At 41.1% G+C, this 25,882-nt stretch overlaps 1 protein-coding gene across 3 annotated transcripts in view; it reads left to right on the forward strand.

The window, feature by feature from the left end:
• rps6ka5 (ribosomal protein S6 kinase, polypeptide 5) overlaps positions 1-25,882 on the forward strand; it is a 227,051-nt gene that overhangs the window by 76,153 nt on the left and 125,016 nt on the right. For 2 of the 3 annotated variants that reach the window (XM_078562015.1, XM_078562017.1), the window contains exons 2-3: positions 8,411-8,482; positions 23,737-23,955. In XM_078562015.1, the coding sequence (XP_078418141.1) occupies positions 8,411-8,482; positions 23,737-23,955 (291 nt within the window). Of the gene's footprint in view, positions 1-8,410; positions 8,483-9,620; positions 9,733-23,736; positions 23,956-25,882 lie in introns of those variants that run through there. The other variant, XM_078562016.1, reaches the window with a different exon arrangement.

A 25,882-nucleotide genomic window follows, 5' to 3' on the forward strand; every position in this document is an offset into this window, starting at 1 on the left:
AGCTTGTCTTTGCAGATCCAGCAACTGTGACATGACTGAATCCAGAGGCTCGTCAGCTGACTTGTACTCAACAAATTTTTGGCCTCCAGCAGTCCTTCGAGTGCCAGATGCCAGGGAGGTCCCTGCCGCCACCTCCTGTGGATCAGACAGTGCGATGTGCTCACCAGATTGTGGTCCCAAGGTTATTCTAAAGCTAGGTCCCACCAAGGCGTGTGTCTCTGCACTGTTGGAAGGTGTGGGTGAGTGCTGTGGCGGGACTTCACATTACTTTTCAGAGGTTTCTCTGGGGCTTGATTTGGAGGCCATGGGTCATGGACTCCATCGGCTGTTTCCCAGATGTGCCTGTGGAAGGAAGGAGAGATAATTAGTACATGGCAATGACCTGTGAAACAGGACACGTTACTCACAGCATGGTTGTCTGATGTATATTGCACTGCTGGGCCCTCACTTGGTAGAGCATCGCCGACTTCACTGTCAGCACAGGACCGGTCCAGCTGGATGGCTCCGTTTTCAAAGTCCGTGAGGACCTTAATTTCGTGCATTCTGCCACTTCTCCCTCTTGTTGTGTGCCAGCTTGTCCTGCATGAATAGAGATGGAGAAAGTGTAAGAAGGATGCCTGCGAGGCCAGATGATAAGTATGCCTGGCCTGTGTGGGTGGTGAGTGGTCCCATGGACGAGATGAGGACAATGACACTGAGTGTGAGAGAGTGAATGGTGATATCCCTTGAACTGACAGTGAGTGAGATCACTGTGGATGTGCGTTGAGTTTGTGAGTGTGTGGGTTGAGAGTGATGAGAAGAGTGACGTAACCTGGCGGAACGAAGGAGACCATTCACCCTCTTGCGGCACTGGGTGGCTGTCCTCTTTTGAAGGGCGTTGGCGCTGACCACTGCTGCCACCACCTCCCAAGCCTGGTTAGTGCTGTTGCTGCCCATCCTGTGGCCAGAGCTGGAGTAGAGAACATCCCGGCAGACCTCCATGGCATCCAATAATGCACACGAGGGACACGTACCTGAATCTGAGGGCTACAGTCTCCTTCAGTTTCTGGGTCATGACTTCCATGCAGCAGTGGTGGTCTGGAAGATGTGTGCTTGCGGCTAGACTTTAAATATGGCGCCCAACGTGATGCAGCAGCGGGGTGATGGCAGGCAGGCGAATGAGAGCCTGCCCGCCATGGAAAGACGTGTTTCCCGGGAGTGCATAAATAATGTGGCGGATTTGGGATGATACAGCGTGAAAGCCTGCCATCGAGGCCGGCAGGTAAAACGTCGTTTTAGCCACCAGCTACCACACTTAGTGCAAATCTGGGAAAATTCAGCCCATTGACTCAGTCAGAATCTTAAACATGAGTATAAGTTAAGTTCACATCACTATAATTCACTGTTACTTCTGATTCTGATTTCATGGTCCTAGTCCCATTGCAAATCAGATTAGTGGACAGAGGGAACAGGTTGCTACTGAGACCTCATAAATAAACTGATAATGATTAAAAAGGCTTTTCTCCTCTTCTTCCCTGAAGGCTGCACCTCTTGCTGGGATACAGGGCTTTGAATGGCAGCCACCCTTTCAGTAACTTGCTAAAATGGCCATTCTTCCTGTGTGAGACTAAGTAAGTCAGGATCCTATTCAACCACGGGGATCAGGCTTTGCAGCCCAGTCAGATCCATATTTATACACTGATTTGAATAGAATCGCAAAAGCAATCTAGTACTGGCAGTTCTTCCTCCCTGCCCTTGAACTATCGTACTGTTGCCTGATCCACTTATCTCAACAAAGGGAAACCAGAATCTGTATTTCATAAATGAAAATAGAAAAGCTGCATTCGTATTTCGGTACATACAAGTACTTGCCTTGCTGAATGTTAGAATGAGTCATGCTGAACTTTATGTTAACCATCTCCCACTCAGATTGACAATAAAGGAAAACCACTCTTAAATGCAATAGCCTGCTAGTTACTTTGATTTTATGTTTGACCTTCTTAGTTGAGGATCCTGTCTGCCCTCTCGGGTAGACATAAAAGATCCCATTGGCATACTCAAAGGAGTGAGGGAATTCTCTTAGTGTCCTGTCCAATGTGCCAAAAAGAGCAGTAAGCCCGAGCACTGGGTGGATTTTAGAATTCAACAAAGGGTGTACAAGAAATTGATAATGAGAGAGAAAATAGAATATGAGGGCGTGGTAATCTAATGTGTAATATACCTTTAAGAAGAATGTTATAATAGAACATCACATGATCTTATTATCCAATGACAGAGTAGCGCGGGCTACCTTTGTACTGTAGTCGGTAGTTAGAAGAGTCTGTAATGTAGAGACAGGGTTTTAGTTGTATGTACACAAGTATAGCTGCTGAGTTCTTTTGTAAATAAAGAGAATGTGCTCTACATAAGAAATGTCTGCTGATCTGCTATGTCTGTGGTACCAACTCAGTCATCCAGAAACAAGCATGCAACCTGGATCCCTTAGTCCAACTAAACTAGTGACCAAGGATCCAACAGAGGGTAAACTGGCAAGAGACATAATAATGGATCATAAAAGCTTGTTTAAGTATGAAAAAGGAAGGGATTAGTAGAAGATAGCAGAAGGAAATGTCGGTCCCTTAGAGGCAATAAGCTTCTTCCTTTAATTTAAAACTATCTTTAACTTCTCTTGTTAGATATAGTTATACCACTTATCCCATGGGTTTTTTAATCTGCACTCAATTTTTATGTGCAGTCATTGCAAATGATGAATTATTTCTCTAAATGTTTGCCATTGCTTTTCTGCTGTCACATCTTTTAATTTAATTTCCAAATCTACCTTGGCCAACTTGCCCCTTTTCCTAAGTAGTTTGCATTATTCAGATTTAGGTATAACATTTGCAATTCTCCAGTCCTCTGATACCATCCCTGTATGTAAGGAGGATTGGCAGATTGTAGCCAGTGCCTCTGCAATTTCCCCCCTTGCTAAGGCCCTAAATTCGACCTTAATTAAATCACTCTCAAACTTAATGTAAAGTTCATCATATTAAGATCACTCTTCCTCAGAAGCTGCTTTACTACAGGTTATTAATTATCTCTGTCTCATTGCACAATATTAGATCTAAAATAGTCTGTTCCCTCATTAGTTCTTTGACATACTGGGCTAGAAAACTATGTTGAATGCATTCCATGAACTTGTTCTCCACACCTCCGTGAATGCACCAGCTACTTCCTGCACCTTCACTGTGTCGAAATCAAAGCTTATTGTGATCTACTGAAAACATTTTTTTTTAAATTATGGAACTGTTTATCCCCCTCAGGTTTCCCTTCCTCCCTCAATTTACAGATTTTTAAAATTCAAGTTTGGAGCCACTCAGATATTACTTAGGGATTTTTGTCTTCAAATTTTTCCCTTCTTGATGATTTCCAATGCAAGAAATATTAATTTGCCAATTTCATCAGTATGAAAAATGGTTAATTATTTGCGCTAGTTAATAAATGGAAATGCTAACCCATACAGATTTCTATTTTAGATCTCTAGATATTGAATTCTTGCAACGAACCTCAGCAACTAGCATGTTTCAAGCCATTCAATTATACATGTATGATGTGATTGGGAAACTGGATCTTTATATAAGCAGAGAATGCCAAAATCTCACCATCTGGTGGTTAGCCGAGATATTCTGCTAATGATCAGTTCTACAACTATTTTCTGTATTCTACTACCTGTGCTGCAGGGATTTTCAATTCTGTTGTAATTAAAATGGTAAACTGAAAATGCTGTAAACCTGAAACAAAAACATTTAAATGCTGGTTGTACACAGTGAGTCAGTCAGCAAATGAATAGTGGCCGTGTGGCTGCGTAAATACTGAAAACATTTCAAGCAAAAGCTGCCTTCTGGCAGAGTAAGAATTGAAGTAGTTTAATTTATGACCATGTAAACAGTAACAACATCATTGCAATTAAATGTCTGAGCATGCACGATGGGCAGCTGCAGATGGAAGTTCTAAAGTCAACCTGTTGTCACAATATATAGTTAAGTAAACTGCAGTTACAGTATTAACAAATGCAGCCCCAATTATTTTCTTTTAAAAGGCATGGGGCCAAATCTTGCTGGAAAATAATGCTGTGCTAACAATGCATGCCGTTGTTGATGTACAAATCGACCAGCCATTTCAGAGGATTAAGACAGACCCTGTGAGTTGTGAAGCTCCAGAAATTGCTGGTTGATTTACATTGCTCCACCATTTTCCTCACACAAATGGTATCTTGCTAGTAGTCCCCCCATTATTTATATGAACTTGCTGAATTTGTGCATTAATTGCTCAGTAAACTCACCACAGAAAGTTGGGGCTCATAATTTAATAGGGTAATACCCTTTAAACAAAGCAATAATTGTTAATGCAATGCCAATCATCCCTTTGGTCCAGAAAGGGACCAGTGACCAGTTTAAATTTTTTAGTCTCTTCTGCATGTGATAAATTGTTGTTAGAGATTTACAATTTAAACTTTTAGTTTCTTTTCTCTCTTTCGTAATCCAATCTTTTTTCCCTCTATTTTTCTGTACCTACTTGACTCTAATTCACCCTAATTTTATTTCTGTTGTCTCCCTGATTCATTCTTATGTGTTAAGGAGATAACTGTTGGACCTGTCATTCACTAAGGTCTAAGGTGCCCTGTTGCCCTAGTTACCAGTTCACACTTTCAGCAAGTTACACCACAAATTATGTTTGAGCTGAAGAATGCTGGAAAAAGCCTAACTAATGGTGATGCCGTGAGATGTCCATTTCTGACATGCTTTGGCCCATTATCAAGGGAACCTTGTGATTTTAACCTGATCACTAACAAGTATTAGTTGATCGGCACAAAAGTAATTCAACTGCCCTTCACTTTTTTGCACGTAATTATTTTTCTTAGTTTATTTTAATTTCCCTTCCTTCTATTTAATCCTCATTACGACAGTTTTTGCTGGAGTTTGAACAACCTCCATCTCGTTGCCCAAGTGGCTACTATTCAAAATCAAAATTATTCACATGAGCCTTCACAGTGAGAACCGTTTGGCTAATCATCCATAAAAGCTATCATAGGCAAATCAATCATGTTTTTTACCGGACATCCACAATCACTTTTCCATAGTGATCAGGAGTGGCAACTCTTGACAATTTTGATTTTATCCATCTTGTAATCTTAGGTACTGATGACCACCATAGCACTCCTACTGCGGCCATAGGTGAGATTAGCTAACTCTAAGCACACATCAAGAGGTTGAATTTAGGACCTTTCTAGTCTGCATTACTCAACTACTACTGGATAAACACACTAAGCCTTTACCTTGCTTGTCTTTGAAATCCATCCTGTTTCCTGTAAAGTCTGATGTAACTAAGATTCCCAGGGATTAGTCTGATGCAGGTATGTGTAATTCATACATAGTTCATCTACATCTATGAATTAGTTTTGCTTTCTGAACTGAGTTTTAAATTGTTCTCCCAGGGCATGGATTTAAAACTAGTGTGCTACCAATAGATTACATTGCAATAGATAAAAACTGAAAATTACTCTCCCGACTTTGCATATACATTTCCATCCCTGCAAGTAACTTTCAGCTGTACATTTGATGTTGATAAAAATCTTAGGAAGCTGTACAAAGCTGGGGCTCAAAAGGGAAGAGGTAGGCCAAAACTTGTTTACATGCAAATGAGATCACCATTGAACTACATTAAAAGTGGCTGCCTTTGGCCCTTATGCGAGTTTGCGTGATACACAGCGAACAATGATGTGATCAGGATAGCCATTGTCCCACAGGATGTATTTCAGCATCAAGCTTGCAAGGTGAGCAAATGGCTTGGGCCCTATTTACAAGATTGCTGATAAAGCCAATCTTATAGCGTGTGGAGCTATATGAATCCCAACGTGTATATTGTGTATGAATTTCAGTGGCGGTGCAATGCCCGGTACATAGGCTGTATGTCCCAGCAATTGGCTGATAGAATCAAACCACATGTTCCTTTGGTTGTTTGTAATAGGTAGATTACAGGCTGTGCTTAACCAGCCTGCACTTGCAAAACCCAAAACAAAATGTCTAGCGTTAGATGTGATTCTGTGATTGGACAGCACTTGCTGAACAATCCTGAGTGTGCTAATAGCTACACTAATAGCCAATTTAAGGTCATCAGTTGAGCTTGTAATGTGGCTCATTTACACTTGCTAGAAGAGACCAATTAACAGGCAGGGACCCGTTCTTTGCAAACAAAAAGAATATGTTCAAGCCTTGCCTCTCTTTTGAATTACCCAGGACTTATGAAGCCAATAGTTTCCCATTGCTTTCTCCATGGCAATGCCTCAGCCAATTAGAGTCAGCTTGCCAACCAATCAGCATCCTTTTCTCCTGTAGTATTAATTGTTCTGATCGTTTGAAATTTGGCATTCTTGCCTTTGTCCTGATGAGTGCAAGAAAAGAAAGAGATGTCTCTCTTTTCAGCAACCTACATTAAAGTTGGATATCTTCCTGTGACCAATGAGTTCATCTCCTCTGTACCTACATAAGTTAGGAAAATGTAATACTTGGGGCTCAGCAATAAATGTGAGCATTTTTGATATCCTTTGAACCACCCTATGCTGCTGAATCTTGCCCCATTATACCTTGAGACTGCTGCATTATTTATAGAATAGAATCCAGCAGGATTTCCTCCTTGATTTAATGAAAAGTTACATCGTACGTGACCTGAATTGCTGGTGAAATTCTAAATGTCTGTCAACTTTTGAGAATTTTAATCATTACTTTTGGGAATGAGCTGTGTTTCAAGTGTTGTCTTAAAACAGTGAATTTGCACGGTTTTAAAAAAAGCTACAGCCTGGAGATATGCTCATTTATTTAATCCAGATGAGCCGGTCTGTGGAATGTCCATGTCATGGTTATTTCAGTCTGATACCATGAGGGTCAAATGTCTCATCCCAGATCCCATGTAAGTCAGAATGTCCCTAATGAGTTTTGAGAAATGCAGAAATGTTTCCTTTAAACCTCCACCTCGGAGGAAATGAGGGAGTTTGTTTTGTTGTCAGGCACACTGACAACTCACTAAAAGGGGAGAACGTCAGAGGGACAGTCCTTCAACTTCCTGTGAATTCAGAGATGGGCAAGGGGAAACACGGACTATTATCTAATTAGGTAGGTCTGTGGAGCAAGCCCCATCCAGTGTCGGAAACTCCTTCCCAATTTATCTGCTGAGTCAGGATCAGAGGACTGATCAGGAAAAGGTTGTGAACCTGCTAATGGAAATAGTATGAAATATTTTAAATATTTTTCTTGTTCTTAAGGGCTGATTTGTAGATGTATCATAGGTTGAATATATCTACTATTCTGTGCACTTACATGCTCTTGGTAAAATAAAGCTGCTTAACTATTAGTATCTATCCTTGTGTCACCAAGTGCTTCAGTCCATCTCAGGAAAGACTGGAGAAGCACTCATGAGGAACTTTGTGAAAGATATGAAATGCAATGTAGACCCCAAGAGAGTCCAGTTGTTGGATAGTGCAGACACTTGCCTGGAAGTATGCCATTCTGACTTCTTAGTGATCAACATCACCATACCCAAGGCAGACCCAAAACACACAACAGGGAGGCTTTTTTATCAGGGAGGCTTTAAATCCTGCTGTCGTCTTTGGAGCTGAATGTTTAGAGTGAATGGAAAGACTTGAAGCAAGGCTGAGATTGGGTCACAAGTGAAAGGATAATAGGCTTGTGCTGTAGCATACCAGAGAAGGGGCCAGTGAAGAAAATGGGCTTAAAAGCCAACTGAAGTTCCTTCTTGAGAGAGAAGCAATTTTGTGCGAAGGAAGGTAGATTGGAATAAGGTTGATCAGGCTTTGGAGCCAATTTTTTCTCAAAATCTTTGTTCTTCTGACTGATGAGGAGGATAGTGACTAGTATGTAATAAAACTGGTCGCCACCTGAACTCTTGCAGCTTTTAAATTGATGTGTCCGAACTAGCCTGAAAATTATTCTTTTGGATAACTCTGCCAGTTAACCCTCTATTATATCTCAGATAGAGGCATGTCAGTCTTCAGTTATTTTGATTTGTAAAATATACCTGAAAGCTCAGTGCCCATATTGCATGACACCACCAAGGGTGAAAATAATACATTGTCGTAATAAATAAATTTTCTGGGAGTTCTGGTCGATAAATAGTGATATCTGTATGCACATAATCAAATTGTAGTTCAAATACTCTGCTAGAGTGTAATTTAATGTGTCCTTTTGGTATAATTCATTTCTGGCACTTTGGGATAATTTTTTTTGTTTGAGGTGGCTAATCTGAGCACAACATTTATCAGTACCTCAATAGGATTCAAAATATTGAAAGAAACATAAAAGAATTCAAATATCACATATGTTAAAGAAAAGTATTGGTTTTAAAAAGAGGCTGTAGCTAACACAGTTATGTTGTTTTACAGCTAATTTAACAGGACATGCAGAAAAAGTTGGGATCGAAAACTTTGAACTACTGAAGGTCCTTGGAACAGGAGGTAAGTGATTAATTTTAGTTCTCTCGATTTTATACAGTACTGCTGCGTATTTTAATAGTAGACAGTCCTTGGTCTAATTTAGAATGAGCTGAGATATTTTGCTTGCAATCGCTTGAAGCACGCATCAGTACTTTGGGAGGAAATAGACAGGAAATGCAAGAAATGCATAACAATAATGACCTAAAAGTGAGAGATGATACACAACTTCAAAAATAATCCATTGGTTGTAAAGTATATTGGGATGTCCTGAAACTTGACAGCATGTTATATTATTGCCCATCCTTTTATTCTCCTTAACATTTTAGGTGGGACCATTTCTCAGAAGGAAATTTGCATCCATGCATTTGCCAACGCCTTTGCAATACATGCCCTGGCTTTGGTCTTTGGTTTCTGGTTTTGGAGGCAAGTTTCCTGTTCTGATTTGATAGATTTGCACTTCCTACAACTTCAATCCCTTGAACACCAGCATTCATCCTGATGCTTGCTGCCAGAAGCTGTATTCTTTAAGGCAAACAGGAGGGGATAAGGGGTACCAAAGAGAGGAATTATGGAATAGTTGAGACCATTAGTGCACATTGTATGTGGAATTTGAGCTTAGGAATTTAATTCAGTTCTGAACATGTTGCCAAAGGCCATTTGTTTGAGTGCAAACAGAATTAATTCTAAGATAAAAGCAAAAAACTGCGGATGCTAGAAATCCGAAACAAAAACAAAAATACCTGGAAAAACTCAGCAGGTCTGACAGCATCTGCGGAGAGGCATACAGTTAACGTTTCGTGTCCGTATGACTCTTCAACAGAACTAAGGAAAAATAGAAAAGAGGTGAAATATAAGCTGGTTTAAGGGGGGGGCGGTGGGACAGGTAGAGCTGGATAGAGGGCTAGTGATAGGTGGAGATTGCCAAAAGATGTCATAGACAAAAGGACAAAGAGGTGTTGAATTAATTAATTAATTAATTAATTAATTAATTAATTAATCCTAAGTTCACCCAGCCATATGCCTTCTGTTTCCAGTGAAAGTTCAAAAGCATAGGTGTTGTTTCAGTGGTACATTACATTGAATCTAATGTCATCTGAGTGATGGCCCTATATGAATTCCATATTGTTGTCATGAAATAGATAACCACAGCCAGTTTGTTGCCAGGATCTTGAGCAGTATTGAGGATCTGGGTATGTAAGATGAGCTGAGAGTCCATTTTTGATATTGGATATTTCTCGCCGCAAGGCGATGCAAGGATTTCAGACAAAAAGGTATCATTTCCTGGAATAAAGCTCATAGAGTTTGCTTGGGTAGCATGAGACCAGGGTTTTCCCAAATTTTGTATTTACTTCTTAGATCTTCTACTGAAACATAGCAAATTTATGGCACAGAAGGTGGCCAGTGGCCCATCATATTTGTAACGGCCAAAAAGAACTATGCAGCCTAAACCCACTTTGCAATTCTTGGTCTGTAGGCCCGTAGGTTACAGCACTTCAAGTGCACATGCAAGTATTTTTTTAAATGCAACAAGGGTTTCTGCCTCTATCACCCTTTCAGGCAGTGAGTTCCAGATGCTCCACCACCCTCTACTCTTCCCAACTCCTTCTGCCAGTTACTGCAAATCCTGTCCACCCTGCTTATTGACCTATCTGCTAATGGAAATAGGTTCTTCCAATGCACGGTACCTAGGTACTCATAATTTTATACACTCCAATTAAATCTCACCTCTGTTCCAAAGAAAACAACCCCAGTTTAACCAATTTTTCCTCATAGCTAACATTTTCCAGTCCTGAAAACATCCTCATAAATCTCCTCTGCACCCTCTCTAGCGTGATCACATCCTTCCGGTAACGCAGAAAATGACCAAAACTGTATACATTGCTCTGGATGTGACCTAACGACTTATGCAACTCCCAGCATAACCTCCCTGCTTTTGTATTCAATGCCTCCTTCTATCCACCTCTCCTGCTATATTCAGAGACCTGTGGACATGTACTCCAAAATACTCCTGTTCCTGTACACTTCTCAGTATGCTATCATTCATTGTGTATTCCCTTGCCTTGTTTGCCTTCCTCACAAGCATTACCACACATTTCACAGAATCACAGAATTGTTACAATGCAGAATTGTGAATTGCCATTCAGCCCATCGTGTCTGCACTGGATCTCTGAATGAGCAATTCCCTTAGTACCATTCCCCCTGCCTTCTCCCCGTAACCCTGTACTTTCTTCCTTTTCAGTTAACAGTCTAATTCCCTTTTTAATTCTTCGATTGAACCTGCCTCCACCACACTCCCAGGCAGTGCATTCCAGACCTTAACCACTTGCTGCATGTAAAAGATTTCCACATATCGCTTTTGCTTCTTTTGCCAATTACTTTAAATCTATGCTCTCCCGTTCTTGATCTTTTCACAAGTGGAAACAATTTCTCCCTATCTACTCTGTCCAGACCCCATATGATTTTGAATACCTCTACCAAATCTCCTCTCAGCCTTCTTTTCTCCAAGGAAAACAGTCCTAACTTCTTCAATCTATCTTCATAACTGAAGTTCCTCATCCATGGAACCATTGTTGTGAATCTTTGTTGCACTCTCTCCAATGCCTTCATATCCTCCCTAAAGTGCAGAGGCCAGAACTGGACGCAATACTCCAGCTGAGGCTGAACAAGTCTTATACAAGCTCAACATAACTTCTTTGCTCTTGTACTCTATGCCCCTATTAATAAAGTTTAGGATACCGTATGCTTTATTAACTGCTCTCTCAACCTGTCCTACTACCTTTTATGAGTTATGCACATATACCCCCAGGCCCCTCTGCTCCTGCACCCCCTTTAGAATTGTGCCCTTTATTTTATATTGTCTCTCCATGTTCTTCCTACCAAAGTCCTACCTTATCCTCCTCACAGTTCACAATGCTTCCAAGTTTTGTGTCATCCACAGACTTTGAAATTGTGCCCTGTATACCGAGGTCCAGGTCATTAATGTATATCAGGAAAAGGGTTCCAACACTGACCCCTGGGGAACTCCATTTCAAACCTTCCTTCAGCCCAGAGAACATCCATTAACCACTACTCTGTTTCCTATCACTTAACCAATTTCACATCCATGTTGCATCTATCCCTTTTATTCCATGAGCTATAACTTTGCTCACAAGTCTGTTGTGTGGCACTGTTTCAAATGCCTTTTGTAAGTCCATATACACCACATCAACAGCATTGCCCTCATCAACCCTCTCTGTTACCTCTTCAAAAAACTCCAACAAGTTAGTTAAACACAATTTTCCCTTAAGAAATCCATGCTGGCTTTCCTTAATTAACCTGCATTTGTTCATGTGACTAATAATTTTGTCCCAGATTATTGTTTCTAGAGGTTTCTCCATGACCACATTTAAACTCTGGCCTGTAGTTGCTGGGCTTATCTTTGCACCTTTTTTGGAAGAAAGATGTAACATTTGCAATTCTCCAGTCCTCTGGCATCACCCTGAGTCTAAGGAAGACTGAAAAATTATGCCAGTGCCTCCGCAATGCACTCTGTACATTCACATACTGAGTCCGCAGTAACCTCAATTCTCTAGATTATGCTGCTCAGGATTGAATTCCGTTTGCCACTTTTCTGCATGCACACCTGATCAATACATTACTGTAGACTGTAGGAAGATATTATCTCCTCTTACTAACAACTACACAGCCAATTTTTTTAATCATCTGCAAACTTCTGAATCATGCCCCCTACATTTAAGTCTAAATATTTGATTATTCCACAATAAGCAAGGGACCTAGAAATAAGCCTTGTGGAACCCCATTGGAATTAAGTAGCTTTCTAGGCCGTTTCAGTGGGCAGCTAAGAGTCAACCATATTGCCTTCCAGTCACAAAAACACCTGCCGACCATTATTCTTTGCTTCCTGCCACTGAGCCAAATTTGGATCCAACTTGTCACTTGCTCTCGGATTTGATAGGTTTTTACTTTTCTTCCCAGTCTGTCATGCCTTGTTAACAGCCTTACAAAAATATATGTAGACTACATCAGAAGGGCTACCCTCATTGACCCTCCCTTGTCACCGCCTCAAATGAGTCAGTCAAATTACCAGACATGACCTATATTCTTAACGAATCCATTCTGACTGCCTTTAGCTTAATTTGTGCCTTTCTGAATAGTTCTTCAGAATTTTTTCCAATAATTTGTCAACTACGGAGATTAGGCTGACTGGCCTGTAATTTTTCTTTATTTTTTCATGGGAGGCCAGCATTTGTTGTCCATCCCTAATTGCCCTTGAACTGAGTGACTTACTAGGCCATTTCAGAGGGCAGTTAAGAGTCAACCACACTGCTGTGGGTCTGGAATCAGATGTAGCCCAGACCAGATAAGGATGACAGATTTCCTTCCCTAAGGGATAGTGGTGAACAAGATGAGTTTTTGTGACAATTGATGATAGTTTTATGGTTACTATTACTGAGACTAGATTTTTATTAATAATTTGAATTTAAATTCCACCTGCTGCTATGTTGGGATTTGAACCTTTGCTCCCTGAGCAGTATCCTGGACCTCTGGATTACTAGTCAAGTGATATTACCACTAAGCCATTCGATTTATCCTTTCCTCCCTTTTTAAACAACCATATCGCGTTAGCAGTCCTCCAACTCCAACACTGTAGCCAGAGAGGAGTGGAAAATGATGGTCAGAGCTTCCACATTTTCTTTCTTTGCTTCTCTTAGCAACCTGGGATATGTTTCATCTGGGTTTTGTGATTTATCCACTTCTGAAGATGCTAAATCCCTTAATATTGCCTCTCCCCTTATAAGTATCCCATCCCATGTTGCAATGTCTGTATCATCCCCTTTTTCTGTGAAGACAGACACAAAGAATACATTAAGATCATGACCACATCTTGAGCCTCCAAACACAGTTTCCCTTTTTGATCTGTAATAGGTTATTATCTTTGCCTTACGCTTAGTGTATTCATAAAACATCTTTGAGTTTTCCTTGACTTTACTTGCCAATATTTTTTCATGCTTTCCTAATTTCCTTTTAATTTCACCTCTACACTTTCTGTACTACCCTAGGCTTTCTGGGGAGGGCTCAGCCGAAAAAGGGTAATATAAACAATAGTACAAATGAAATGGAAGAGGGTAGAACAAATGTCAGAAATAATGCTTTAGGCATGACAGGTAAAGGGAGAACTAAAGGATATAAAGTGATTAAGCCTGGAGAGAGAAATAAAAAACATGTGTGTAAAACATTGGCACTGAAAGACGATTATCATCTAAATAAGCATTAGATATACAAACGCATGGAGTATAAGGGACAAAGTGAATGAATTGCAGGTGCAAATTCAACTTGGAGGCTATGTCATGATAGCTATTACTGAGACATGGCTACAAGACAGACAGGACCAGAACCTAAATCTACCATATTACATCAATCCTTAGATGAGGGGAGTGAAGGCATGGTAGCTAAGTTTGCAGATGACACAAGATAGGTAGGAAAGTATGTTGTGAAGAGGACATGAGAAGGTTGCAGATGGATATAAATAGGTTGAGTAAGTGGGCAAAGATCTGGCAAATGAAGTTTAATGTGGGAAAATGTGAAGTTGTTCACTTTGGCAGGAAGACCAAAAAGCAGACTATTACTTAAATGAAGAACGGCTGCATAATTCTGAGGTGCAGAGGGATCTAGGTATTCTAATACATGATTCACAAAAAGTTAGTATGCAGGTACAGCAAGTAATTAAGGCAGCTAATGGAATGCTATCCTTTATTACGAGAGGGATTGAACATAAGATTAAGGATGTTATGCTTCAGTTATATGGGGCATTGATGAGACCACACCTCGAATACTGTATGCAGTTTTAGTCTCCTTATTTAAGGAAGGATGTAAATGCATTGGAGGCGGTTCCGAGAGGTTTACTAGATTGATAATTGGAATGAGTGGGTTGTCTTATGAGGAAAGGTTGGACAGACTGGGCTTGTTTACACTGGAGTTTAGAAGAGTGAGGGGTGATTTGATTGAAGTATACAAGATTCTAAACGGCCTTGACAAGGTGGACGTCGAAAGGATGTTTCCCCTTGTGGGTGAGTCCAGAACTAGGGGGCATTGTTTTAAAATTAGGGGTCACCCTTTTAGGACAGAGATGAGGAGAATTTTTTTCTCTCAGAGGGTTGTGCGACTTTGGCATTCTCTGCCTCAGAAGGTGGTGGAGGCAGGGTCGTTGAATATTTTTAAGGCAGAGGTAGATAGATAGATTCTTGTTAGGCAAGGGAATCAAAGGTTATTGGGGTTAGATGGGAATGTGGAAATCGAAACACAAGAGGATCAGCCATGGTCTTATTGAATGGCAGAGCAAGCTCAAGAATTGTGTACTCTTGTTCCTATTTCTTATGTTCATAGTCTACAGGAAAGATAGGGACTGGAATCTTCCGTTCTGGAATTATAAGTTTATTGGTGAATAAGAAAGTGGGAATAATTTTCTCTGGGGAGGGCAGGATGGCTGACCACACACGGTTAGCTTATTGAATATGCATCCTCAAGGAGCTTGCTGAATCTCGTGGCGAGGGCAGGTAGGAAGTTGCTGTCCCCACCACTACCTCATAGGGTCGCAGGTCTGCGCGCCATGTTTAAAGGGCACCTGGACAGCCTGCATTGTCCCTTACACCTTTGCCTGGCCACTGCTCCACCCTTCCCCGCTCACCCTCCCTCCCTTCCTTGCTCATCCTCCATGCAACTTACACTGCCACCACATGATCTCAAGCATAAGCTTGCATTTACAAATGCTCACCGGGCAGAATTTTCCCCCCGTCAGGGGGCAAGTTTAGGAGCGGGCACGCCGCCATTTTACGTGGGCGGGCCAATTAAGGCCCGCCCAGCGTGACGTCCACCAGGAAGCACTAAGCGCTCCTTGTGGCGGGAGGGGTAGATTCCCTGAGCTGAGAGTGCGCTCTTTTGCGCATGCGCATGGAAGAGCGCACTCATCTCCCTGAGGCTAAGTGCTGCCTCAGGGAGATCAGCTCCACAATAAAAAATTTGAAAAATAGAAAAAAAAAATTCCCCTGACATGTCCCCTCATGTGACACTGTCACATGAGTTGGGACATGTCCATCACATTCAAATACACTTTTATTACATTTTTTAAAATCTACATGAAACCTCATTCCGCCCGTGGATGAGGTTTCATGCTTTTTCTAATACCCGCCAGGGCTCCTGGCCTGCCTGCCAACCTTAAGATTGGACGGGCAGGTCCACTAATTAATGCCTTTGTCAATGGCCTCAATTGGCCACTGACAGGTTGGCGGGTGCACAGCTGATTCTGCTGAGCTCCCGCCTACCTGAAAATTTACATGGGGTGGGGTGACATCGAAAGTTCCACCCAACATCATCCCGCGTCATTTTATGCGTCGGCGAGCGGGCCCCGCCCCTGCTCACCAACCGGGAAATCCTGGCCCCCAAAGAGAACAATGCATTGGCAATTCACTGTTAATCATGGAAGAAGTCTACCTCACCATGTGCATGCCACTTATGTGCTTTCGTAAAAGCAAATGTTCTAATTCCTCACTGGCGTGGAGCTTAATTTGGAGGGCGGACTTGATTCTGTTGAGGTGGCCTTTTAATGAGCATGCATGACTTGCTAATGCATGCAAAAGGGCCTCCCGGTATCGCTCGCCAAGAAGCTCAGCCCACCTTTAATGCACCTTTAAAGTCCTGACAACATCATTGCTAAAGTTCATCCCTCCGTTGGAAAACTGAGTTTTGGCCTCACGCCAAATTAAGTCTCCCCGCCCACTGCTGGCAGGACCGGAAGATTCTGTTAAGGGAAAATGGTAGCGGAGGAGGAGTAGCCTCAGTAATTAAGGATGAAATCACTTCAGTGATATAATGAGAGGTAAGCAGATAGTGGAGACTTTATGGCTAGAAATAAAAAAAGATATAAGACTGTAGCAGGAGTTGTGTATAGCTCCCCAATAACAGCTGTGAAGTAGTAGCTTGTATAAATGTAGAGTTTAGGCAACAATGTAGCAAAGACAGAGTGATTTCAATAGTGGATTTTAACTTTCATACAGATCTGGATAAGTAGACTGGGACATGTCAGTATGGTACTGAATCTCTTGAGTGTATCCAGGTCCTATAACCAACAAGAGGGAAGGCTGTGTTAAATTTAATAACAAGTAATGAGACTGATTTAGTTAACAACTTAATGGTGCTTGAACATTTACCTAATAACGATCAGAACATGATCGAGTTCAACATAGTGTTTGAAGGGAAAAATGCCAAATAGATACTAGGACCCGAATATTTGCTCCCAAGTGGGTGTGCAGAGTCAGGAAAATTCCCATCTTGGCGTACCCGTCTCAGGAGAAACAGCCCTGAACAGCTGGATTTTCATTTGAGGGGTGGGGGTGGTGGGGTGGTTGGAGCGGTACATGCCGGAGTCAGGCCCGCTGCGCCCGGAAACAGTTCAGAGGTAGCCACGGGGGCTACCAAGCGCTGAGGTGAGCTGTTTAAAAGGCCCACGTCAGTGCTTTGGGGATCCCTCACCAACACCCCCCTCCAAACCCTTGGGCAGACCTCAGGAGCCATGCTGAGATGAAATAAAATAAAGTTTTAAGTATCTATTACAGACTTCACTATATTAAAAAAACACTCATTCTTAAAAGCTCATTCACTACATATAAATCTCTTCAAGTTTTTAATTCCTTATAAAAAGAAAATTTTGTATTCATAGCCAATCAAAGACAACTAATCCCTTAATAATCTCTTGGAGGTGTCAAACTGTGAACTAACAAGTACCCCCACTGTAATAATGATAGATTGTCGTAGTGGTCAAGCAGTAATAATATTATATTGATAGCCCTTAGGCTTATGTCAACAAACAGCTATTGAAATTGCAAGCATCGATTATTTTTCAACTCAGAGACACAGCAAGCTGCTTTTTCTCTAAATTTAAAGGACATTGGATTTAAATAACTTGTAGGCTTGACAGTTCCATAGACCTTACTGAGCTTTTTACGCAGATTCACATCTACTCTTAAAAATTGTAAGTCTCATATTACAGGAAACGGACCTCGTTCCAGCAAAAATGCTCAGCTTTCGAGTTCAGCATTGAGTTCAAATGGACCTGCTGGGTTCAGTTTTCTCCCATGTAGTAATCACATTCCACCCCCTCCCCTGCCCTGGCGAAAATAGGATCTGTCAAAAATGGGGGAGGGACATCCAGACCTGGGGTCCCACTGCCATTTGGCTAAGGTGTGGAGCTTCCAGGATTCTGCAAAGATCTGGGCCAAAGATTCTAGATTCAGGTAGGGGTGTCTTCAATGTGGCGGAGCAGGGACTGTGCACAGTAAACTGAGCAAGTCTGTAAATGAGTGAAACAACAAAAGATCAATGGGGAGGTGTCAGAAGAGAATTTAATGTCATAGAACCAGTTTATACCCCTAAGGGGAAAGAGCTCTGCTTGTCAAAAAAGATAGCCATGGAAAACTAAAATGGAAAAAGACAACATGAAGCTAAATGAGAAAGCATACAAAAATGCAAAAAATAGCACAGACGCTGGTGAATGGAAAAGATGCAAAGAGCAGCAAAGGGTGACAAAACAGATAGAAAAAGTTACAAAAAGGGAATATGAAAAGAAAGTTGTAATAGATAGCAAAATCAACATTAAACATTTTAACAACTTTTGCAGGGGGTGTCAGGAAGAAGGTGGTTAGGAGCAATGTGGGCCGCTTGAAAACTGATGATGACATTAAGGTACACGAGGCAAAGTGAGGGTGCATGGTGTTAGGTTGTAGATCAACCGTGATCTCACTGAATGGTGGAACAGACTCAAGGGGCTAAATGTCTTCTTCCTGTCCCTATGTTTATTTTTACCTTCTATCCTGCCTTCTCTGCTCCTTGACATCCGGCGGTGTCTAGATGGGTGTCCCACCTTTTATCTTTGTGGGAACATATTTGTCCTGAACTCTCTCTGACACTAATTTAGCTTAAAGTAGCTGTTTCCAATCCACATTTGCCAAATCGCATCTCAGCTTAATAAAATCGGCCTTTCCCAAATTTAAATATTTTACTCATGGTCTACCTTTGTTCTTTTCCATAACTTAATCAATTCTAACCGAATTATGATCACTACCACTGAAATGCTCTCTCCCACTGATGCTTCTTCCAATTGCTGAGTTTGATTTCCTAAAATTAATTCCAGAACTGCCCTTGCTCTTGTTGAGCTTGTTATGTGCTGGCTACTGTGGTTCTTGGTGGCTAATCGTCTTAGCCCTAGGACATAGCTGCAGGAGCTTCCCAAGGTAGTGTTCAAAGCACAACCATCTTTACCTGATTCAACAATGACTCTCCCTCCAGGTGAGAAATGTGGATGTTCACCGATGATTGCACATTATTCAGTTCCATTCACAAGTCCTCAGGTAATAAAGCAGTCCATGCCCATGTGCAGCAAAACCTTCAGGCTTGGGCTGATTAGTGGCAAGTAACGTTTGTGCCAGGCAGTGACCATCTCTAACAGGAGATGTTCTAACCATCTCTCCCTCTCCTTGACATTCAATAGCATAACCATCGCTGAATCCCCCACCATCGACATTCTGGAGGTTAACATTGACCAGAAATTTAGCTGGACAAACCATATAAATACTATAGCAGCAAGAGCAGGTCAGAGCATGGGAATTCTGTGGTGAATAACTCACCTCTGATTCCCCAAAATCTGTGCACCATCTACAAAGCATAAGTTAGGAGAGCAATGGAATATGCTCTACTTGCCTGGATGAGTGCAGCTCCACCAACATTCAGGAAGCTTGACACCATCCAGGGAAAACCAGGCCAGTTGACTGGCATCCTATCCACCATCTTAAACATTCATGCCAGCCACCACCGGTGTATAGTGGCAGCAATGTACGCCGTCCACAAGATGCACTGCGGCAACTTGCCCTTCAACAGCACAAAGGACACAGTCTCCAAAGGGATATAGATAAATTAAGTGAGTGTGCAATATTTGGCAGATGGAATATAATGTGGAAAAATGTGAAGTATCCATTTTGGTAGGAAGAATAGAATGGCTACAGCACAGAAGGAGGCCATTCGCCCTGTCGTGTTTGTGCTGGTCTAGCCTGCCTTTTTCCCATAGCCCTCCAAATTTTTCCTTTTCAGACAATGATCTAATTCCCTTTTGAAATCCCCAATTTACCCTTCCTCCATTCCAGATACTATCCACTTGCTGCGTGACTAAGTTTTACCTCATATCGCCATTGCTTCTTTTGCCAGTTACCTTAAACCTGTGCCCTCTGGTTCTTGATCTTCCACCAATGAGAACAGTTTCTCTCCATCTACTCTGTCCAGACCCCTCATGATTTTGAATGCCTCTGTGAAATCTAATAGAAAGACAAAGTATTATTTAAAATGACAGAGACTACAGAATGCTGCAATACAAAGGGATTTTGGTGTCTTCATACATGAAACACAAAAAGTTAGCATGAGATACAGCAAGTAATTAAAAAGGCAAATGGAATGTTGGCAAGGGGGATAGGGTATAAAAGTACAGAAGTCTTGCTGCAACTGTACAGAGTGTTGGTGAGACCACACACGAGCACTGTAGCATTGAAGTTGGCTTCCTTTCCCCTGGTCCAGGTATCCTACATTGCTCTGGGGTTTTTTTATTTATTCTTTCTCAGGATGTTGGTGTCGCTGGCAAGGCCAGCATTTGTTGCCCATCTCGAATTGCCCTTGAATTGATTGGCTTGCTAGGCCATTTCATAAGGCAGTTGAGTGTAAATCACATTGTTGTGGGTCAGGAGTCACATGTAGGTCAGACCAGGTAAGGATAGCAGATTTCTCTCCCTAAAGGGACATTAGTGAACCAGATGAATTTTTAAAGACAATAGATGGTCACCATTGCTGAGACTAGCTTTCAATTCCAGATTTATTCATTGAATTTAAATTTAAATTCCACCAGCTGCTATGATGGGATTTGAACCTGTCTCCAGACACTTTTGCAGTAGGAACCTGGTAACCATTCCTGTTACCATACTTTCTAATGTTTAATGACTGTGTGTGTTTCAATCATTCTTGTCATTGAGCTAATTTAATTCCTGATGGCATTTTTATACTCGAATTGGGCAGCTTTCTTCATCTGTTACCTTTTCATGGTAAAATGTAACAGGATTACGATTCTCCATTGCCTCTTAAGTATTGATGTGAGAGTAGCAGGGGACTACTATGTAAACAGTCGCAAATCACTAAAACAAATGCCCTTTCACTGGAGTTGTTCCATCCTGTGTGTATAGAGAGCTTAGTGATGCTCCTCTGAAGCATTTTGGGATGTTTTACTATGTTAAAAACGCTATATAAATGCAATTTGTAATTATTGTTGCTGTTTCAGAAATTAGGCTTTAGTTTTTCTTATTTCAGTCTGTATTCAAACCACTATCCTTTTTTTTAGACTTGGCTCAGCATGAAGCTTTTGAACAGTCAACATTCCTACAACCTTGTAGTTTCCTCAATCCACAGCTGTTGTTTATCCTTCTCAGCAAATCACTTTCACAGCAAAACATAAATCTTTTTTTAGTACAATGTCAAACAGTTCTATGGGTGAGTTCTCAATCTCTGTTCCAAGTTAGACCAAACACGGCGCCTGCTTTTTCTGCTAATTAACAGTTGCCTATAGAATCGGTCTCACTATTCTCCTTCACAGCTGCAGGTCAGACGCAGAGGCTCAATTCACGCACAACACTGTACTATAAGTACACTTATTATACAATACTAGTTCACTTTGTATTCCAGTGTGCCTTGTGCAATTTGACCATTCCTGGTGAACACGTTTCACCTTTATGCCTTCTTGGGTATGGAGTATTCTGGTGGATTGATTTACTTTAAAAAATGTAACCAATTATATATGTAGCAGATAGAGATGAAAGGGCAGGTGATGTTTTGTAACTGCAGCATGTTGGTAGAGACCAGTGAGTGTCTGCAACTCCGAATTTTTCAGCTCAGAGCTGTTGGGCTGGAGTTGCAGTCATGAGTTGCAGACTTCACAAGACATCAGGAAGGGGGAGAGTTATCTGGACACTTTGATCCAGAAGCCAGTGACAGCCGTTAAGTTAGGCAATAGATTAGATTTGGTGAAGGACAGGAGGCCTAGAATGCAGCGATGGGGTAGCCTCAGGTGGCCTTGACAATCTATATGAGGTACTTGCTAGCTATATGGGTGAGAACAAAGATTGCAGGATAGGCAATTTGACTTTCGCACAGGAAGCCTTTCAAGGTGGCAGGGACGGGCACTGATGCGGGGGTGGCAGTAGAAATAAAAAGGAATATACTAGTCGTAGGGAATAGTATAATATGGGGGCTGGATTCTGTTCACTGCTGCTGTGACCAAGAGTCCCACAGGCTGTGTTACCTGTCCAGTGCCAGGGTTATCTATAATAAATCTGTAAAATTGACTTGCATTATATAGCACCTTTCATAAATACTGGACATCTCAAAACACTTCACAACCAATGAAGTACTTTTGAAGTTTAGTCACTGTTGTAGAGTAGGAAACACAGCAGCCAATTTGCACACAGTAAACTCCACAAACAGAAGTGATAATGACCAGATAACCTGTTTTTGTGATGTTGATTGAGGGATAAATAATGACCAGAACATCCAGGATAGCTCCCCTTCCCTTCTTCAGAATAGTGCAGTAGAATCTTTTATGTCCACCTGAGAGGGCAAGTGGGACCTCAGTTTAAATTCTCATCTGAAAGATGGCACCTCTGAATCTCCCTGAGTACAGCACTGAAATGTTTTGATTTTTATATTCAGGTCCTGAAATGGGATTTGAACCCACAACCTTCTGACTCAAAAGCGAGCGAGCTAACAGCTGAACCATGGATGGAAAAGAAGTTTGAGCATGGACTGGGGGGAGGATTTGATTGTTGTGATCCATGTAGGAACCAATGATATAGGTCGAACTATGAATGAGATTCTCCTGAGGGAGTTTAATGAGCTAGGGTCCAAACTGATAAGCAGAGCGTCAAAGGTAACAATCTCTGGATTACTACCTTAGCAGATCAGAAATTGAATGTATGGCTCAAAGAGTGGTTTAAGGAGATGGGAGTTTTGATTCATAGGGCACTGGCACCAGTATTGGGGATAGAGGGACCTGTTCCGTTGGAACGGGCTTCACTTAAACTGAACTGCGTCCAGTGTCTCGGCAAATTGAATAAATAGATTCATAGAAAAGCCTTTAAACTGAAAAGGTGAGAGGGCTCCAATTCAGATGAAGAAGATTTATAAATCTAAAGAGCTAAATCATGGTCATAGCGCAGTGTAGCAATTTGGATTAAGACAAGAAGGGATAGAGTTTAACATTAACAGTGCATAAGTGAATAGGATCATATTAGGGAAAGTAGTAAAATATTAAAATTGGAGGCACTTTATCTAAATGCACAAAGTATTCATAACAAGATAGATAATTAATGGCACAAATAGAGATAAATGGGTTTGATCAAATGGCCTTCATGTTGCATGGTGACCAAGGTTGGGAACTAAATATTCCAGGGTATTTCTTTCAAAAAGACTGACAAAATGGAAAAGAAGGGGTGGTAGCCCTGATAATAAATGATTATTAGGGCAGTAGTGTAGAGGAATCATGGTTCAGGAGATCAGGGAGTAGAATCAATATCAGTGGAACAAGATGTAACAAAAGATAGAGAACACTGGTGGGAGGAGTTTCTAGGCCACCACAGCAACTATAGTTTTGGGCAAAGTATAAGTATAATGCAAGAAAGAAGAGGAGCTTATAACAGAGGTGATGCAATAATTGTGGGGAACTTTAACCTTTACATAGACTGGACAAATCAAATTGGCATAAGTAGTTTGAAGGACGAATTCATGGAATACATTTGAGATAGTTTCCTAGAACAATAAAAAAGTAAAAAGCTGCAGACGTTGGAAATATGAAACAAAACGTTAAATGCTGGAAACTCAACAGACCTGGCAGCATCTGTGGAGAAAGGAATGGAGTTAACATTTCAGTTCGATGATCTTTCAACAGAACTGGAAAAAGTTAGCAATGTAACTGGTTTGAAGTAGCCACATGAGAGGAAAAGTGATGGGGAGGGGGAGAAAAGAATCAAGGGGAAGGGGAGCAGACTTGTACTTGTTTTAAACCTATTACCCCTCAAACTTTTTCCTAACTTTAACTTTAGTAATGTTGCCTTTTATGTTTTATTTGTAGCAAAAGTATTTTAAACTAAGCATTAATTGGGTTCACCTTCTTGACCTTGATACCTTTTATTCTGTTCCAGCTTATGGAAAAGTATTTCTTGTGAGGAAGATCAGTGGCCATGACACGGGAAAACTTTTTGCCATGAAGGTGCTGAAGAAGGCAACAATAGTTCAAAAAGCAAAGACTGCAGAGCACACCAGGACAGAGCGTCAAGTATTGGAACACATTCGACAGTCACCTTTCCTTGTCACATTACATTATGCTTTCCAGACAGATACAAAACTCCATCTTATTTTAGGTAACATCACAAGTAGATTTTACTTTTTTTTTTAACTTGCCAATTTTCTCTCCTTCCTTTTCTCTCCTAAAGGTGCTTACTTGTTTTTTGGACAATAAGTGGAATGACAATAAGAGATGGGCAATAAATGCTGGGCTTGTTAGTGATGCCCACATCTCATGAATGAATAAAAAAAGGTGCAATTCGCCTGATGTCACTGGTATTTCACCCAAGTGATTATTAGTGACGAGGAACCTTTGGCGCATGTCTGCAAACTATCAAAACGGCCTTTCCCTGATCTCACTCAACATTCTCATTTGTAGAAGGGGTGGTTAGATGGATGTCAGTAGCGGGAACTTTGCCTGATTTTTCCATGCTCCCCCGCACCACCCCAACCCCAGCAATACAAGGTTGAGGCCAATTGTCTTGGCTGTGACCCTCCAATTAAACATAGATTACAGGCCCAACCTATATGGTTTAGTTATTTGTTGTATAAACTCACTGTCTTCTGGGACCCCAGTACAATGTGAGGTGGTTTCAGTTTTATTGCTGCTTTGGTCAAGTGACCCCCAATAACGGTACAACATTACAATGTTTGATGGCATTTACTTACTTTTCTCATGAAACAGTTGCACTCTGTAATGCAAAAGGTCAGTTTATCTTGATAATACATACTGCGAGCAACATCGTAAAAAAAAAGGAAATCTTCATCTGCATTTATTTAGCGACTGTACTCTTTTTTTCTTATGCTAGCAAAGTGATATTCTCTCTACCTTTTTCCTCCTCCATAATGACCTTGTTGTCTGGCATTTGGTTTAATTTGATATTAATGTTGATATTTTTTTATTGCCAGTTAAGGTGGACTTTCATTTTGAAACTTTCAGCCAACACTGCTATCACCTGTAGCTGTGTGCACACTTGAGTGAAGTGAAAAACAATTACTTGTACAAGGAAGCTCTTGTGTTCTATTTTATCAATTTCCAAATTTCATATGTATTATTGACCTTCAGCCCTAAACACTAGGACATGAACAATGACATAATTGATGGGGTAAACACAGAGAAAATGTTACCACTTGTGTGGGGAATCCAAAGCTAGGAATCGCAAATATAAAATAGTCACTAATAAATTCTACATTAGGAATCCAAGAAGTATTATGATCTCGAGGGAGACCATTAACTTGTAAGAAGAAATCCGAGTTCCCAGTTATTAACTGAAAGAAATTACTCCACAAAGTTTCTCATTTCAAATAAAACATTTATTGTACAGGAATTAAACAAAGCAAGTACTACTAATTTAACACTATCTTGTAATCCTTATTCTGTAACTTCAAAAATCTTAACAAACCACTTCCTGTTTTGTTTTAGTTCTACCCAAGAGTTCCTATACTTTCCAGAATCTTGAGGGTTCTTTCACTTCTGAGACCAGACCAAGGTGTGCCGCAACTCTCAGGAATTTACTTTGACTCTCCCCAGTTTCCCAGTCTGGCACTTAGACTTTCCGAGCTCTCTCTCTCTCTCTCTCTCTGCAAGGATTCCACTACCAATTTCTTCCACTAGCTTTACCAGACAGATCTGACAATTTTAACTACTCATTAATTCAGACTTTTCCTTCTCAGCGTGGGCCCCACTAGCAATTCCTGCTTAGTGACTCCAACTGAGGAATATTTCTGGTTCCTAATGGCCTCTATGCTCGTAGTTCCGACTGCCAGCAGATACACAACTGCTTTCTCACATCCTTCCAAGTTAATTGCTGTTTCTGTGAGGAAACACAAATAAATCCAAAACAAAGATTGCTGGGAGGCAATCTCGCCCCACAACCAGGTGGCAGACCTGGGATGTCCCAGATAGAGATTTCAATTAATTATCCTCAATTTCCAAAACATCCTTTGATTGAAAAGTATATGGATACTTTAAGGTCTTACCTTGTTTATCTTTGCTTTCAACCT

The sequence above is a fragment of the Cetorhinus maximus genome, chromosome 18, assembly GCF_964194155.1.
Source record: "Cetorhinus maximus chromosome 18, sCetMax3.hap1.1, whole genome shotgun sequence".
NCBI lineage: Eukaryota > Metazoa > Chordata > Chondrichthyes > Lamniformes > Cetorhinidae > Cetorhinus > Cetorhinus maximus.